The sequence below is a fragment of the Balaenoptera physalus genome (assembly GCF_965194825.1).
Source record: "Balaenoptera physalus genome assembly, chromosome: 19".
Taxonomy (NCBI): Eukaryota; Metazoa; Chordata; class Mammalia; order Artiodactyla; family Balaenopteridae; genus Balaenoptera; species Balaenoptera physalus.
The window spans coordinates 19,239,648-19,258,024 of record NC_138900.1 but is presented as its reverse complement, the minus strand read 5'-3'; the positions used below and the strand labels follow the sequence as shown (position 1 = coordinate 19,258,024).

Here is an 18,377-nt window from a genome sequence, read left to right as displayed (position 1 = left end):
CACACCTACTAGCAGGGTTATTATAAAAAGACATAATAACAACTGTTGACAAGGATGTGGAGCAGTTGGAACCCATCTACGCTGCTGGTGGGAATGTAAGATGATGCAACCACTTTGAAAAAAGTCCAGCAGGTCCTCAATCAGACAGAGTTATCGCATGATCTTAGCAATTCTACTTCTAAGGGTATACCCAAGAAAAATGAAAACATATCCACAAAAAAATTGTAAACAAATGTACATAACAGCATCTTTCATAATAGCCAAAAAGAGGAAACAACTGTAATGTCATCAGTGGATGAATGGGTCAAGAAAAGGTGGTATATCCATACGATGGAATATTATTCAGCAGTTTTGAAATGAATTGCTGATACATGCTACAGCATAGATGAACCTTGAAAACATGCTAATTGAAAGAAGCCAGGCGCAAAGGACACATATTCAATAATTCCAGGAGAGGCCAATCTAAAGAGACAGAAAGTAGATTGGTGATTGCTTAGGGTTAGAGGGCGTGTGGAATTTGCAGGGTGACAGCCCAGGAGTGTGGGTAATGAAAATGTTCCAAAATTGATTGTGCTGATGGATTCATAACTCTATGAATATAGTAAAAGCCACTGACTTGTACACTTTAAAAGGGTAAATTGTATGGTATGTGAATTCTATCTCAGTGAAATTTAAAAGACTAGATGCATATTTTTGTTTAAATATAGCATGCATACATCTAAGACCAAATGTTAAGATCGTACTGATTAGGGAAACACTAGAACAATGGTATTCAAAAGAAATTTCTGTTGGCTGAAGAGTTCTTTATCTGTGCTGTGGTAATACTATAGCCATTATCCAAATATGCTTAGGAACTGAGAAAATGAACTTTTAATTGTTTTTTAAATAAATTTATTTATCTATGTATGTATTTATTTGCTGCGTTGGGTCTTTGTTGCAGTGCGCGGGCTTCTCATGGTGGTGGCTTCTCGTTGCGGAGCACAGGCTCTAGGCGCGCACGTTTCAGTAGTTGTGGCACATGGGCTCAGTAGTTGTGGCGCACGGGCTTAGTTGCTCCGCAGCATGTGGGATCTTCCCGGACCAGGGCTTGAACCCATGTCCCCTGCATTGGCAGGCGGATTCTTAACCACTGCGCCACCAGGGAAGCCCCTGAATTTTTAATTGTAATTAAATTAAGTAGGCACATGTGGCCCACATTAAATCCTTCAGGAAATCCCAATCAGTTTTCTTTTGACAGTATCTAGAATCCGATCACCTCTCACAACCTCCGCCTTTGTCTCTACCAGGATTACTTCAGCAGCCCCCTTCCTGGTTTCCCGGCTTTGCCCTTGCCCCGTAGAATCTATTCTGAACACAGCAGCCAGTGCGATTCTTTTAAATGTATAGCGGGGTATGTCTCTGCTCAAAACCCTTCACATTCAAACTCAGCATGTCTAAAACCAAACTCCTGACCTTCCCACCTCCTGCACACACACCTTCTAGCTCAGAGTACGAGCTGAGAGTCCTTGTGTCTCCCAGACTCAGTGGTCCAGCCCCTAACCCCACATTATATCTCAGGTTCTACTTCTGCCCCTACAGCCCCCCGACCTTATTACTGCCCCTTCCTTGTTCCCTCCACTCCAGCCACCCTGTCTTCCTAGCTGATCTCCAGGGTGCATGTGGGCTGTTTTGTCTGACTGATGGGCTCTCCCCTCAGATATCCACATGGCTCACTACCTCACCTTTTCCGGTCTCTGGTCAGCGTCACTTCATCAGTGAGGCCTTCCCTGCCCACCTCCAGGATCACGGCACCACCCCCTTCCCTCCCTATACCACTTCTCTGCTTTCCTTTTTATATTTTACTTGTTTATTTGTTCCCGTCTCCTTCTGCTCTAGATTATAAATTCCATGAAGGCAGAGATTTGTGTCTCTTTTCTTCCCTGCTAAATCTCCCAGCAAAAGAATGCTTGTCAATTGTTGGTGGTCAGTAGGTATTTGTTGAATGAATAAATGAATGGATGGATGGATGAATGAATGAGTGAATGATGAAGATCGATTGGAGGAAGAAGATACCAATTAGAAGCACAGAATCCAGTGGGGAGGCTAGTTTAATAGGCAAAGAATTGTCATTCCTTCTAATTGATACCTGTCTTTCCTTGAACAGTCATTTTCTTTTTTAAAAAATGCATTGTTCTTTCTCATTGAAACTTAAACACCTTGGGATCAAGGACTGAATTCTTACACCTTTTTGTTTCCTCAGCAAATAAACGTTCAGTTATAAGGAAAGGTAATTCTCATTTGGCCAAAAGTACTCAAGTCACTCAATTTTTTTAAGTCTTTTTTCCTTATGCTAACATTTTTTCTTATTTATTTGATTTTATAGAATTTGCACATCTTCCCATTGAATACTCCTGCAAAGCAAGGAATCTTTAGACCAAATAGGGTTAATCCGCACGGTGGTAACTATGGTAGAACCACAACTAATAATTGCTTCAGCCGAGCCCAGGGGAAATACTGTCACTTCAACAATAGTCTGACCTAGTCACAAACATTGCTTGGCAGCTGTCACATGTCATGGCTTTTAATCAACTCTAGGGCAAGAATCATTCCATTCTAACAGATGGACGTGAATTTAACCAGACAATAAACCATGTATGTGCCATAAATATGTTCGCTGAGGGCGTGGGTCCCTGTACAGAACTTTAAGAACAGCTGTCTCATCATGAGCTACTGTTGCTTGGTGAGATGATTTGTTAACCTAATTCTGAAAGATTACATTTGTCTTTAATGTTAATGTTATCTTTAATGTTAATCTTTCTTTTTTTTTTTTTTTTTTATTAAGAGATTAGAATTGGTCCCTGATCAGATTCAGGGCCAGTTGCTTCTCGGAATGTTTGGTGATATTCTTTTTAAAGTTTTTTTAATTTTTATTTATTTATTTATTTATGGCTGTGTTGGGTCTTCGTTTCTGTGCGAGGGCTTTCTCTAGTTGTGGCGAGTGGGGGCCACTCTTCATCGCGGTGCGCAGGCCTCTCATTATCGCGGCCTCTCTTGTTGCGGAGCACAGGCTCCAGACGCGCAGGCTCAGTAATTGTGGCTCACGGGCCCAGTTGCTCCGCGGCATGTGGGATCTTCCCAGACCAGGGCTCGAACCTGTGTCCCCTGCATTGGCAGGCAGATTCTCAACCACTGCGCCACCAGGGAAGCCCCAATGTTAATCTTTCAATGGCTTCCCCACTACCAGTTGCCTAGTTGTTGGGGGGGGGGCAATTTTTATAAACAAAAGTTACTTACATGAGATTTTTTTAAACTAATGATATGGTTCCTTTGCAAATTTGGTGTCATTTGTCTAAAAGGGCTTGTTACCTTTTGTGTGTTGCCAGGGCATGCAAATCATTAGTTGCATGCCCTGGCAACATTAATTAGTCATTTTTTTTTCTTCATGCCAATTTCCTTTTAGTACTTCTATTAAATTACTATATTAACTGCTACTTAAATGGCTTTAGCTGTACAATTTCTTAAAAATACAATTATTTTGTCTTTCTGCTTTTTTCTGTCATCTTCAGAGACGATGTTTTTTATTCTCTCAACAGTGCTTCCCCTGTGGAACTTGTGCAATTTAAAATATGAAGTATTTGTTCATTTTGTGTTCTTCAGAGGGTAACTTCTATTGGTGTACCTTTTCATTGGCACTATCCACCAGGCAAAGTATAAATTGCTGTATAAAAACTGGAAAAGTGTTTGAGTAGAGCAGATGTTCTCTTAGCATGAAGCAGATGTAAAACTTTCAAGTGTCTGTCTAATAAAGTATAGCATTTGGTTCTATACAGCTGGTGCCAAGATTACCAATTAATCATGTTGAAAGGCATTTTTACTAATCAGGATCCCCTCTGTTCTTTACACATTCTGGGTATGTTAAAGAGAGAGAGATGGGGCACAAAAGTGGCTTTCTACTTTTAGTACTTTGAGCAGTTTTTTTTTCTCTTTCTGCATCTTCATGAAGTCAGTCTCCTTTTATTTTATTTTATTTTGTTTTTACAATGAAGTATAATTGCTTTATTGAAGTATAATTGCTTTATAATTCTGCTTTAAAACAAAGTGAATCAGTTATACATATACATATGTTCCCATATCTCTTCCCTCTTGCATCTCCCTCCCTCCCACCCTCCCTATCCCACCCCTCTAGGTGGTCACAAAGCACAGAGCTGATCTCCCTGTGCTATGCGGCTGCTTCCCACTAGCTATCTATTTTACATTTGGTAGTGTATATATGTCCATGACACTCTCTCACCCTGTCACATCTCACCCCTCCCCCTCCCCATATCCTCAAGTCCATTCTTTAGTAGGTCTGTGTCTTTATTCCCATCTTGCCACTAGGTTCTTCATGTCCTTTTTTTTTTTTTCCTTAGATTCCATATATACGTGTTAGCATACTGTATTTGTTTTTCTCTTTCTGACTTACTTCACTCTGTATGACAGACTCTAACTCCATCCACCTCATTACAAATACCTCCATTTCATTTCTTTTTATGGCCGAGTAATATTCCATTGTATATATGTGCCACATCTTCTTTATCCATTCATCCGATGATGGACACTTTGGTTGCTTCCATGTCCTGGCTATTGTAAATAGAGCTGCAATGAACATTTTGGTACATGACTCTTTTTGAATTATGGTTTTCTCAGGGTATATGCCCAGGAGTGGGATTGCTGGGTCGTATGGTAGTTCTATTTTTAGTTTTTTAAGGAACCTCCATACTGTTCTCCATAGTGGCTGTATCAATTTACATTCCCACCAACAGTGCAAGAGTGTTCCCTTTTCTCCACACCCTCTCCAGCATTTATTGTTTGTAGATTTTTTGACGATGGCCATTCTGACCGGTGTGAGATGATACCTCATTGTAGTTTTGATTTGCATTTCTCTAATGATTAAGGATGTTGAGCATTCTTTCATGTGTCTGTTGGCCATCTGTATATCTTCTTTGGAGAAATGTCTGTTTAGGTCTTCTGCCCATTTTTGGATTGGGTTGTTTGTTTTTTTGTTATTGAGCTGCATGAGCTGCTTGTAAATTTTGGAGATTAATCCTTTGTCAGTTGCTTCAGTCTCCTTTTAGAACCATGTCCAATAGGGAGCCCCCTACATGTGAATGACTGATTTAGTCCTCCAGTTTGGTTTGGGCATGAGTGTTTGATGTTAGAATATTCCATTGAAGGCAGCCACACTTTGAACACTTTAAGGCAGCTGGAGAGAAGGAAAGGAATGTAATATACTTAATGTGGTTTTTTTTCTTATTTGCATGGACAAAAGCTAATATTTGCTTAGTTAATGTCAATTCATAGTTTCTATGGTTACCTGACCAAGGAGGAGGTTGAACATTCTGGAAACAATTAATACCAATTTAGTTTTATGTTATCAAAAGCAGTGGAGCAGTTTTTCCCAAAGATTAAAGGTGAATGGATTAATGTGACTGATAAGAAGATAAAACTTTACAGGTATGAAAGATACAACACAAATCAGTAGCAAATGTAAAAGCTAAAAGAGCTACATCATTTTCTGTTGTCCGTTTTGTAAAGCAAGTGTGCTAATGAAATTAAATTTCAAAACCTGATGAGCCTTTTTTTCTCAAGTTTGATTTCCCAAGGATAAATTTGTTTTCTGTGAAAGGAAGCTCATTATATAAGAAGGTTTGCTACCCTGTGCCTTCTGCTTTTTTAAAAAAGAGTTAATAATGATGAAACATAATTGTTTTAATATCAGTAAGTGGATGTTTATACTCTTTGATAGTTGAGTATTTCTTCAATGCTCTATTCGTGAATTAATTTATAATAATTTTTTAAAGGGTAAGAGAAATATTTCTTTAAATATCTTTTTTTTTAATTTATTTATTTATTTTTGGCTGCGTCGGGTCTTAGTTGCGGGCGCGTGGGCTCTTCTTTGGCCCGCGGCATGTGGGATCTTAGTTCCCCCACCGGGGATCGAACCCGCGTCCCCTGCATTGGAAGGCGGATTCTTAACCACTGGACCACCAAGGAAGTCCCTCTTTAAATATCTTAAGGGCAGAAGGAAGTACATTAAATAATCTCCAGATCTGAAGATAAATAGCATGACTGGTTCTTTTAATGACATGTTTATTACTATTTGAAAAATAATTGGAGGTAGGGGAAAACAAAGATGTGCTAAAAGAAGTTTATCCACTGGAAAGTAAGATATTCAGTGTTTATCATCCTCCCCCAGTAAAGTTGGGTTTGTGGAATATGGATCCGCTGTATAGGAAAAAACATAGATGGTATTACATTTTAGACAATGTGTTGCTGAACCTGGTTTTTTGAACACTGGTGTAAAAGAATCTATAATGACATAGGTTATAATTTTTTGTTCATTTATACTGTTACATATATATATGAAATGTAGGATCTAAGAGTATTAATAGGATTATTCCAGAAAGTCGTCCCCATTCTTGTTACCAGTTGCCTCCATATTTTATATTACTGATTTAAATCTTAAATTTCATAAAAGCACCTTAAAACCAAATTGACTAATAGCTACTACTTTAAATTTTCAGTTCTTCTAAAATTGAATGTTTATATAAAAGCAGTTTAATATTTCCTGTATCCATTTTCCTACATGAACATCTTTCCACCAAGGTTACACTTGTCAAAGTAAAATTCACATGTAAAAGGTCTGCCCCATTTTACTAAGAATACCTTGTATTCTTAGAATAAAAAGAAAATTATTAATCTTATATAATATTGTTAGCTTTTAGGCAGGTGTCTAACGCAGTTATAGTTCTTTTTATTTGAGAGACTTTTTTCTACTGTCCCTATTTTGTTTCTCACTAATATTACATAAGAATGGTGGTACTTTTTTAAGGTTTTAATTTGTATGAAATTAAAGAAAAACGTTAACTCTGAAACATTAACTTAAATGGAACTAGTTTTCTCCATTGTTAAAAATGGCTTGTTATAGGAAATTTTAAACTTCCACAAAAATAGAGAGAACAGTAAAATAAACCCCTATAATATACACCCAGCTTCAATAATTATCAGCCTTTTATTGTTTTTATTTGCCAAGATTTCTTAAGACTATTGTCAGAGGTTTTTGTTTTTGTGTTTTTCTTTTTAAGTTGTAGTTCTATATCCTGTTTCTACAGTGACAATAGATAATTAAACAAAACTAGGTCATGTAAACCCAGTAGACCTAACTTTATTTCAGGAAGTGGAGCGAGAAATCTCATTCAGAACAGAATGTGGACTGTATTACTCCTACTACAAGCAGATGCTGCAGGCTCCAACCCTCATGCAAGGTAATCACAGCTAATAGTTTTATTTGGGGTCTACTGCATTCTTTTCAATATTTCTGCTAAAATATACTTTTGGACTAATGCATTCTAAATGCTTTATAGATCTTGTGTAGTTTTTCTTTGAACTTGTATAGTTTTTTTCCTTGTTAATATAATCAATCCATGAAAATGTTTTGCTTTGGAAGAAGTTATGTAATATTTTATGTAGTTCTCCTCTCCTTGCTTCTCAGCTCTACTCCATCCCAAATTATCTGTTCACAATTTCTTGGTTTTGCTGTTAATTGTTTTCATGGTCATTTTGGAAAAGGCCTTTGTATGTGAAAGGAGTTTTGTCTGAAAACAGGAGACGTTTTGGTAGTACAAATGAGAATTACAGTTGTCTTTTTTGTCCCCAGTGTCCCCATTCATTCCTTTATTTTGCAGTTACCATTTTCCCACATTTTCTGTGTTTCTAAGTGGTTTAGAGCACATACTCTTTACCTTTACTCCATTTAATGGAACCCTCCAAAAGGGTCTCTCCTACTCAATATATGCTTTATATGCTTAATATGGGTGCACATAACAGAATTGCCTTTTTCTATGCTTTGTTTGGAATCAGATATATTTTTGGCAAGAATTCTTCATGGACGATGTTTTGTACTTCTAATTTTATCACGATAGGAGACATGAAATTTTGGTTGCCTTTCTTTTAGTGCCATAGAAGCTAATCAGTTGATTCCTGTGTGGATAGTTGCATTCACACATAATAAGGTGAATTACCCACCAGCCTTGCACTTAATGGTTTTAGTAGCCATTGATGACTATTGCCTCTGTCCATTATTTCAATAGAGTTACAGAAGTGACTCTCATTCCTCCTGCATTTATTAGCTGGAACTCTGTTAGATAGAAAACCTTTTTCTCATCAGCTATTTGATTACCCCGAGCTACAGTTTATCAAAAAAGGCAGGATAAGTGTTGGTTTTTCCCCCATACAGTTGATCCTCATTATTCATGGATTCTATATTTGCAAATTCACCTACTCTCTGAAACTTATTTGTAACCCCAGAATCAATAGTCCTGGTGCTTTCACAGTCATTCACAGGCATGTGCACAGCAGTGAAAATTTTTAGTTGCTTGATGTGTGTGTCCCCAGTTGAGGCCAAATAAGGTGATGCAGTGCTTTCGTGTTTCAGCTATCAGACTACAGAGTCCTTTCACAGTCTGTTTAGTGCCATGTTTTTTTTGCGTTTTTGTGGTTTTTGTTGGTGATTTTCCTGTTTAAAGTGGCCCCCAAGCATAGTGCTGCAGTGCTGTCTAGTTTTCCTAAGTGCGAGAAGGCTGTGGTGAAGGCATACAGAGAAAATACCTTGTGTTAGATAAGCTTTGTTCAGGTGTGAGTTAGAGTGCTGTCGGCCATGAGTTAAATGTTAATGAATCAACAGTATATACTAAAGGTGTCTTTAGACAAAAACTCATATAAATCAAGGTCATGTGTTGATCAGTTGATGAAAATGCATGACCAGAAGCTTGTAGGAAAGTAACCCTGTGTTTCCTACTCATTCAGTATTGCTAATACAGTTTTCATTGCAATTTTATAGAACATAACTGCGGTGAGTAATGAGAATCAGCTGTACTTACAAGTTCTCAAAATTATGAGTTGCTTCTCCAGCATTCCCCAAAGCAGGGGTTCTTATTGAAGGGCAGTTGTGTCCCTGGGGGACATCTGGAATGTCCAGAGATGGTTTTGGTTGTTACACTTTAGGGGGGAGAGGGTGAGTGTGCTACTGGAGTTTAGTGAGTCGAGGGCAGAGATGCTGCTAAACACCCTGCAGTGCTCAGGACAGTCCCCCCAGCAAAGCATTATCGGGGCCACAATGTCAAAATACCGGTAGTGCTGAAGTTGAAAAACTCTGCTCTAAAGGTGAATAATGAGTACTTTCTTTCTTAGTATCACTATGAACTCTGGTTGATCTGTTTCAATTCATTCATTTGTTAAGATTATTCTTTTAGAAACTTTCAAACATATAAAAAGGTAGAGAGAATCCTCTAATGGATTTGCACTCAAGTATCACTCAACTACAGTGGTTGCCAGTTTATGACCAATCTTGTTTCCTCTCTACCACCATCCTCAACCTGGATAATTTTGGAGTAACTCCAAGACATCATATTGCTTCATGTGTAAATATATCAGTATATTTTTCTAAAGAATGGCAACTCCCTTTTATAAACATAACCAAGTTGTCATTATCACAATTAAGAAATTACTTAATATCAAATATCTACTCAATTTTCTCATTTTCCTCTTATCTTACAGATTTTTAATGTAGTTTTTGAAATCCAAATAAAGCTCATACATTGCAGTCTTTCGCTATGTCTTTGTTTCTTTTACGCTATAGATTTCTCACCATCTTTTTTTCTTGTAATTCTTCACTGAAAACACTGATTGCTTTGTCTGAGAGTTTTCTACTTTCTGGATTTTGGTGGAGCCCCAATTGTGCCATTCAGTGTTTCTCTGTTGTCTGAATTTCCTCTTAATTGGCAGTTAGATCTAGAGGCTTGCTCAGATTTAGGTTCTGCTTTTTGGCAAGAATACTTCCTAGATGGTGTTGTATACTTCCACATCAGGGGGTACATAATGTGCAGCTCATTCTTTTGGAGTTTAGACTGGGCCATCCATTATTAAGTTCTTAGCCTTTCACCTAGGTTTATCACCATTGATGATCATTACTTAAATCTGTTCATTGCATAAGGACTATTGCATGGTGATATTCTGATTCTGTAATTCCTTCCATCATTATCAGATGGACTTCCTCTCTAAATAAAAACGTTTTCTCATCAACTATTTGGCAACCCAGAATGTCAGTTCCTAAAGGAAAGGTGGGATAAGTATTAATCCTTTCCCTTTGTTTTAGAATGAGTTACCTCTCTAGCATCCCCTAAAGGTTTGCTTTCTAAATATTATCATAAACACATGGATTTCTAACATATTTCATGTGTTTCAATCTTTTGCATTATTCTTCTTATAACAAGTTGTCCAGTCTTTGGCCAGTGGGATGCCCTTCAAATCAGCTGCTGTCTTTTTTTTTTTTAATTTTTATTTTTGGCTGCATTGGGTTTTCGTTGCTGTGCGGGCTTTCTCTAGTTGCGGCGAGCCGGGGCTACTCTTCATTGTGGTGCACAGGCTTCTCATTGCGGTGGCTTGTCTCGTTGCAGAACACAGGTTCTAGGCATGCAGGCTTCAGTAGTTGTGGCACACAGGCTCAGTAGTTGTGGCTCGTGGGCTCTAGAGCGCAGGCTCAGTAGTTGTGGCACACGGGCTTAGTTGCTCTGCGGCATGTGGGATCTTCCCGGACCAGGGCTTGAACCCTTGTCCTCTGCCTTCGCAGGTGGATTCTTAACCACCAACTGCTGTCTTTTTGACATGACTCCAGTAGCCTTTGAAAACTCCTTTGGCATGACAAGATGTTTCAAGCCCATTTTGTGTATTTCCTACCCGTGACCTAGAATCAGCTGTTTCTCCAAGGAGCCCCAGTTCTCTTTAGTGGCTATTTAGAGACCACAATTTGGGTACTAGAGGCACTTTATTGCTACTAGTTTGGTCCTTGTTTCCAGACCTTTAGTGAGCAGAGTAGGAAATGTGATTTTTTTTCCTAAAAGAAAATATGAATATAGCTATTTTTAGTTCAAAATTAGGATAACAAGGTTTTTACTTTTTTGACTTTATATTTGTATCTTTTTTTCTTTAAGTTGAAAATTTTGGCTTCTATGACATTATCACTTATTTGTTTTATGCTGCTATGTATAATACTTTCAGTGTAGCAATGATAATATTGCTACTAACAGTATGATTGCCTGAAAACAGTTCAAGCTGTCTTTGTAATTCTTTTTGTCCTTAGGATGTAGCCTACTAGGAATTTACAGTCACATTCCTCTATTCCCAAGAACACTGGAAAGAGTTCTTTTTATGTGACCAAGCTACCAACTCAGTAGGTTTCTTTGTTTTATCTTGCTTTTGGTTTTCAATGATTGCTTTGTTAAAAAATTTTATATATTTTTTATACTTATTAAAAAAATGTTTACATGGTTCCAAAGTCAAAACTATACAACAGGGAGCATTCAGGGAAGTCCATCTCCATCCCTGTCACCTCTACCCTGTTTCTTTCCTCACTCTTTAGGTAACTATTTGTATTAGTTTTTGGTTTATTCTTCTACAGTTAGTATTTTCAATATAAGCAAATACTTCATATATTCATATTTTCCCTTTTATTACAGAAAAACCCCTGCTTACTGTATACACTGCCCTCTATTTTGCTTTTTTCACTTGTCTGAAATCTTGTTCACTCTGTAGTTAGAGTATCATGATATTCCTTATTTATTTACTTACTTATTTTCTTGCAGTTGCATAGTACTCCTTGGTGTGGGTAACCATAACTTTATTCAAGTAGCCTTCTTGTCTTTGTCTGCTCGGGCTGCCATAACAAACTAACATTGACTGGGTGGCTTAAAAAAGCAGAAATTTATTTTCTCACAGTTCCGAAGGCTGGAAGTCTAAGATCAGAGTCCCAGCACAGTTGGGTTCTGGTGAGGACTCTCTTGGCTTGCTGCTGGCCACCTCTCTTTGCATCCTCACATGGAAGACAGAGACAGAGAGCAAGCTCTCCAGCGTCTCTTCTGATAAGTGCACTAATCCCATCATGAGGGTCCCCCTCTTATAACCTTTGTCTCTACCTAATTACCTCCCAAAGGCTCATCTTCAATACCATCACATTGCGGAGGGGGTGGCCTTAGGGCTTCAACATAGCGGGGCATATCAAGTCTCAGTCCATAACACTCCTGTATTAGTCTAGTAGGACTGCCGTAACAAAATAACACAGACTGGGTGGCTTAAACAGTACAAATTTATTTTCTTTCAGTTCTGGAGGCCAGAAGTCTACGATCAAGGTACTGTCGGGGTTGGTTTCTGGTGAAGCCTCTTTCTGGCTTGTAGATGGCCACCTTCTTGCCATGTTCTTACAAGGCCTTTCCACTATGTGTGTGCATAGAGGGAGGGAGAGAGCCCTCTCTTGTTGGTTCCTCTTCTTATAAGGACACCAGTCCTATCAGATTAAGGCCCCACCCTATGACCTCACTTAACCTTTTTACCTCCTTGTAGACCCTATCCAAATACAGACACATTGGGGTTAGGGCTTCAACATAGGAATTTGGGGGGACACATTTCAGTCCAAAACATCTCCTGTTGATGGACTTTGGCATTGTTTCTGATCTTTTGCTTTTACAGATGGCACTGCAGGAATGACCTTGTACCTATGTCATTTTGTCTTTTTGCCAGTCTGTCTTTGGAATCTATTCCTAGACGTGGGCTTCCTGGATCAAAGAGTAAATGCACATGTAATTTTGCTAGGTGTTGCCAAATTCTCTTCCATAGGGATTATACCATTTTGCATTCCCAACTACAGTGTATGAAAGAGCCTTACAGCCTCACTAATAGAGTATATTGTCAAACTTCTTGATTTTTTTCCAAGCTGCTAGGTGAGAAATGATATCTTAGTGTAGTTTTAATTTGCAGTTCTAGTAGGAGTGAGGTTGAGCATCTTTTCAGATGTGTAAGGACTGTGTGCATTTTTTCTTCTGTGAACTGTTCATACCTTCTGTTAATTAGTTGGCTTGGTTACAGTAGCAAATGACCTCAATATAACAATGGAATTCTATAACAACAGATTTATTTCTCACTCTCATTATCCAGCCCCTATGTGGAACATACTGTTATCACTGCAGAGGGAAAGAGCAAGATTGCTGGTGGAAGCATGCATTATCTCTTAAAGATTCTGCTCAGATGTGACCTGTGTCACATCCACTCACCTGCCATTGGTCAGAGCAAGTCAAATGGCCAAACCCATCCCTGGGGGTGGGAGGGAGGCTTCATATACTCTCCCAAAGGAGGTACTACAGGTCTCATGGCAGGAAGGCAGAGCAGGGAAATATAAAATCCTCTTGCCCAAATTTCTGTAGAAGAATCATACAGTTCTTCTATTACATCACAGAAGTTATAATTTACCTATGTTTGTGTAAACATTTAAATAATGTCCATCTAATATATGGTATGCTTTTCATGGATAGGCCTATTACATCCCCAACACCTAGCACATTCTCTGGCATATACTAAAGAATCTATGAATAGTTTTGAATGAATAATTTAATTATAATTATCTTTTACTGAATTTTCAAATATCAATCTTAGGTTTTCATGGCTTAATATATGATAACAAAACCGAATCTATGAGGACAGTTAACCTCCTTCAACGAATGAATATTTACCAAGAGGTTTTTCTCAGTATTTTATATAGAGTTCTACCCATACAGGTATGTTGTGTTCTGTGACATTGAATTTAATATTAGATGAAAGTCAAAGTCTGACATTTTAAGTTGAATGTTTCACATGTTTTTCTGATCTTCAACTGGCTTGGTATAAAAACAGTAGTATCCTAATTTTCTCTATACGTATTGTGAATTTTGCTTTTTATTTATATTTTATAAGATATTCTTACATATAGATGCTTCCAGGCTTATAAGTATGCAGTCTAGAAGCTGATAAATATTTTCATTTGGAAACGTGATCACTCCTCATTTATCTTTGAAATAAAAAAACAACAACCTGGAAAGTTAGCAAATCACAGTGACCACTTCTCATGTGAATAAGGTAATACTGGATGAAGTTAGGTGTAAAACTCGTCTAAAGAATGAAACTAGGGACTTCCCTGGTGGTCCAGTGGTGAAGACTCCGCGCTCCCAATGCAGGGAGCCTGGGTTTGATCCCTGGTCAGGGTACTAGATCCCGCATGCCGCAACTAAGACCCAGTGCAGCCAAATAAATAAATACTTAAAAAAAAAAAAAAGACAGAATCCTCAGGGACTTCCTTTTCTGCTTTTGTATTGAGAAGAAAGGCTGCTAGTACACTTTTACACAGGAAGGAGTGATGTACGCTTATTTCTTGGAATTAATACCAAGTTTCTGAATATTAAATTTCCACTGTCATATTTTGTAAATGGCAATGAGAAGGAGTAGGGCTTCTTTAACAGACGTTTTTTATCATTCCCTTACAGAAATATATAGAGCCAGTTTATTTTTATATTTACACCTTATTTGGACTCCAAGCAATTTATGTCACAGCTCTTTACATAACCAGCTGGCTCCTGAGTGGTACGTGGCTATCAGGACTCTTAGCAGCTTTCTGGTATGTCACAAATAGGTGAGTTGGAATCAGTATTCCCTTCTCCCTTTCTAAGGTATAAGGTAAAATGAAGTTACTTCATTTCCAGTTTAAAGAAGGTTGTTCTGCCACATTTTGTGTGGAGTATTTTCTCTTTGGGTTACCTAGTGGAGTTTTTCTTATTTAGTAAGGTAGGAAGTCCTACTTATGTATATCTACAGCTGAGGAACAAAACATTGAATTGTAAGTCAAGAGAATCATCTATAATAATCCCAATTCTGTTACCAACTTGCTGTGTGATCGGTATTTCTCCAGCCACAAATCTCATCTCTTAAAAGGTTTATTAATATCTTTATTATCAACCTCAATAAGATTGTATGCAGCTCATAATTAGCAAAGTATAAAGCACTGTACAAATGTAAGGAAGTTCTTACATTATTTAATTAATATCTATTAATTTCCAAATCCTGGAGCATTATGAAATTGCATTTTTAAAAAACATATTCGAGATATATCGAATTATTGCCTGACCTATTAAAAGCAACACCAATATTCAGTAGCAGTCTTAAAACTTGAACATGAATTCTAATGTTGATTTTATGTTGTAATCCTCAACAAATTACTTTTTATTATAACCTTACTGAGTGCTTACTATATGCCAAGCACTTCACATCATACTTTATATGTATTATTTTAACAACCCTGTAGAGTGGATACTATTATTACTATTTTAGAAGTGAGGTAATTGAAGCTTAAATGGTTAAGTTATGTATGCATGTGTATATATATATATATATATGAGAATATTTATATAGGCATATATATTTATATATAGATAAAGGCATACACACACACACACACACACACACACACACACACACCTGCACACATGGAGCTAAGTCTTGGTCAGAATTCAGATGCAGAGTGTGAGACCACTATGTTATGCTGCCTCTTAACATTTTAATCTAACATATTATTCCTGCTAAGAGTAAATGAAAGTCTGTAATTCAACTATACTTCAACAAAAAATAAATTTTAAAAAAAGAATAAATTAAAGTCAAATTTATTGTTTCTATTAAAAGTAAATAAAGACATTAATTGGATTCCTAGTATATGTAGGGATCGTTCTTGGTACTAGGTGTACAAAGTTGAAAACTTAACTACACTTGCCCTCTGGGGGTTCACATTCTAGGGGAGTCAAGGAGCTTTTAAAAGTTATTAATCAATGACAAAATTAAGACTCAAGTATAAAGCACGACCAATTCTACCCCAGTTCTACCACTGCATACCTGTGGACAGATTAGTTAAATATTCTCAATGCCAGTTTTATGTTGCAGGGATGATGATGATGATGATAAGGGCAAATTATTGAGAACCAAGAACCAAAATCTAAATATACTTAATGTAATATGTCTTTCACTTTAGGAAATCTTTGAGGTAATGATAGTAAAAATTACTACTTTGGCCCTTTGTGTTTTCCTTGTGCAGAATAGATACCACAAGGGTTGAGTTCACCATCCCACTGAGAGAGAATTGGGCGCTGCCATTCTTTGCAATTCAGATAGCAGCAATTACATATTTCCTGAGACCAAAGTTACAGCCCCTTTCTCAAGTAAGTTTTTATAATACTTTGTATATATTTTTAGTTCTCCAATTTTATCTTAGAAGCTTCAGAAAATGTGATGTTCATAGTGTCCGAGTGCATGTTAATAGTTCTTATTCCATGACCAATTTTTTAACTTGAGTTAAATTAAGTTTTCTTTTTCTAAACCTGTTCCTACTTTGCAAAGAAAATGTTTTTATTTTTGATGTTAAAAATGTACTCTACATTATCTGCCCTTAAACAATTGTGGCAAACCCACACAAAATTTCTGCAAAACTGTCAAATTTTTAAGCCATTGCTCTTGAGATGTGATTTGGTGCATTATCGCCTCCATGATAATATGGAGTACACATACCGTATGTGAATATTTATATGCAAAGTGTCACTTTAGGATATTTAGAACTTAAATAACAAATGCAAGAGTTTTCAGAGCAACAGTTCATAGTTTTTCTGTTTGGTTTATAGAGATATTGGCTGCTCTTGAGAACACTTGTCTGAGAGGCTTTTCATTACTAGAGACATGTAAATTATACAAAGATTTTCTTTTTACAGAGGCTGACACTTCTTGCCATTTTCATATCAACTTTTCTCTTTAGTCTAACATGGCAATTTAATCAATTTATGATGCTGATGCAAGCATTAGTGCTGTTCATACTGGACTCCTTGGACATGCTGCCAGCAGTGAAGGTAAGGTTTGCTCTCTTTTCTCAGTTGAGATGGTTGTTGTTTAATGTTTTATATGATAGAATGAGCTCAAAATATGCACATGCTTAATGATAAAGTTGAAGCTGCTTCTTAGCTATAATGTAAATATGCTGTAGTCAGTTGAAGCTGAGTAATTTATGCAGCCTAGTTTGACCATCTTAATTTTTATTCTGCTTATTTTACATTAAAAGATGGATTTATTTCGGGACTTCCCTGGCAGGCCAGTGGTTAAGACTCCACACTTCCACTGCAGGGGGCCCAGGTTCGATCCCTGGTCAGGGAACAAAGATCCCACGTGTGGCGTGGCCTTAAAAAAAAGATGGATTTATTTGGAGCACAAATGTCTAAACCAGTTGTCCTTTATAGAGTTGACTTAAATTTTAAAATGTAAGATAGCTATTTTAAAATGTATTACTGTGTATTGTCCCACCTTTTTTTCCCCAAGGAAATCAATGGGTGTATAACAACTTTTCTGTGGTACTTTATAAAATTTTCATAGTAACATTTACCAGTACGGGATGTGAATCCCTATTGATTGGTCAGAGGTCACATATGAAATAAGGAAATTATAAAGGAAACCATTGTTTGTCTCCCAGTGTGTGCTGCTGTCATTTAACTGCATGGTTTTTGTCATGTGCAGAAATATGTTTTAATGTGTTGTGTATGTTTTTCAGTTGCTCATAGTTACTATTCCAAAGTAACAGTAACTTAAATATTTTCCAAGTATAATAAAATATTATCTCCAGATCTAAGGCAGCTATATAATCTAATAGAGAAGAGTTGTACTCACATATTCCATGTCAAAAGAGATGCAACAATCTTTGGAAACTGACTGAATCTGAATTAGGAAACATTAAAATCAACCAACACATATATATTATCTATCTACTGAGTCATTATAATAGGATAGGCACTACAGAAAATTCCAATCTGTATAAGACATTGTCCCATCCACAGGGAGTTTGCCATCTAGCTTGGGAAATAAAGATGTCTATACAATTAGAGGGATGTCGGTATATCTACAGATGTCAATTTGTAGTAACAGTAAGTGCCAGAAGTCTAGAAGAGGAGAGTTCTTTTTCGGCTAGAAAGGTTTCACAGAAATGAGATGCTAGAGGTGGACCAAAAATGAGGAGACTAGAATTTGGATGGAGTGTGAGAGGGGAAGATATGAAGGTAAAATACAGTAAAGAAAGCAGGTGGATAAATGGGAAAAGAATGTGAAAAAGAGTGGATACTTATATGGGTATAACTGAATCACTTTTCTGTACACCTGTAACTAACACATCATTAATCAACTATACTCCAATATAAAATAAAAATTTAAAAATTAAAAATATTTTTAATTAAAAAAAGAAAACAGGTGGATAAGCCAAAGTTAAAATGTATATATATGTGTGTGGGTGTATAATATATGTATGTGTATATATATATATGGTATTAGATAATGATAATAGAGCCCACATGCCTCTGAAAGCTGCATGTACAAATGAAGCTGAGTCTGTTGCTGTCTGTTTATATTTGCTTTCCTGTTTTGTAAACTCTTTATGCTTTGTTCATGGAGACTTGCAAGCTAAGGGGAAGAGGTGCCTAGATACCTTT

At 37.1% G+C, this 18,377-nt stretch overlaps 1 protein-coding gene and 1 long non-coding RNA gene across 8 annotated transcripts in view; one reads left to right on the top strand and one right to left on the bottom strand.

Annotated features, from left to right (window-relative positions):
* LOC309649054 overlaps nt 1-18,377 on the bottom strand; it is a 152,306-nt gene that overhangs the window by 8,065 nt on the left and 125,864 nt on the right. The gene's annotated exons all lie outside the window — the stretch shown is intronic.
* The window catches only part of DPY19L3 (dpy-19 like C-mannosyltransferase 3), a 79,108-nt gene that overhangs the window by 23,902 nt on the left and 36,829 nt on the right, over nt 1-18,377 (top strand). For 4 of the 6 annotated variants that reach the window (XM_082438541.1, XM_082438538.1, XM_082438539.1 and 1 more), the window contains 5 exons: nt 7,193-7,283; nt 13,498-13,619; nt 14,361-14,506; nt 15,956-16,079; nt 16,623-16,757. In XM_082438541.1, the coding sequence (XP_082294667.1) occupies nt 7,193-7,283; nt 13,498-13,619; nt 14,361-14,506; nt 15,956-16,079; nt 16,623-16,757 (618 nt within the window). Of the gene's footprint in view, nt 1-7,192; nt 7,284-11,155; nt 11,246-12,172; nt 12,201-13,497; nt 13,620-14,360; nt 14,507-15,955; nt 16,080-16,622; nt 16,758-18,377 lie in introns of all 6 variants that reach the window. The other 2 variants (XM_082438543.1, XM_082438540.1) reach the window with 2 other exon arrangements.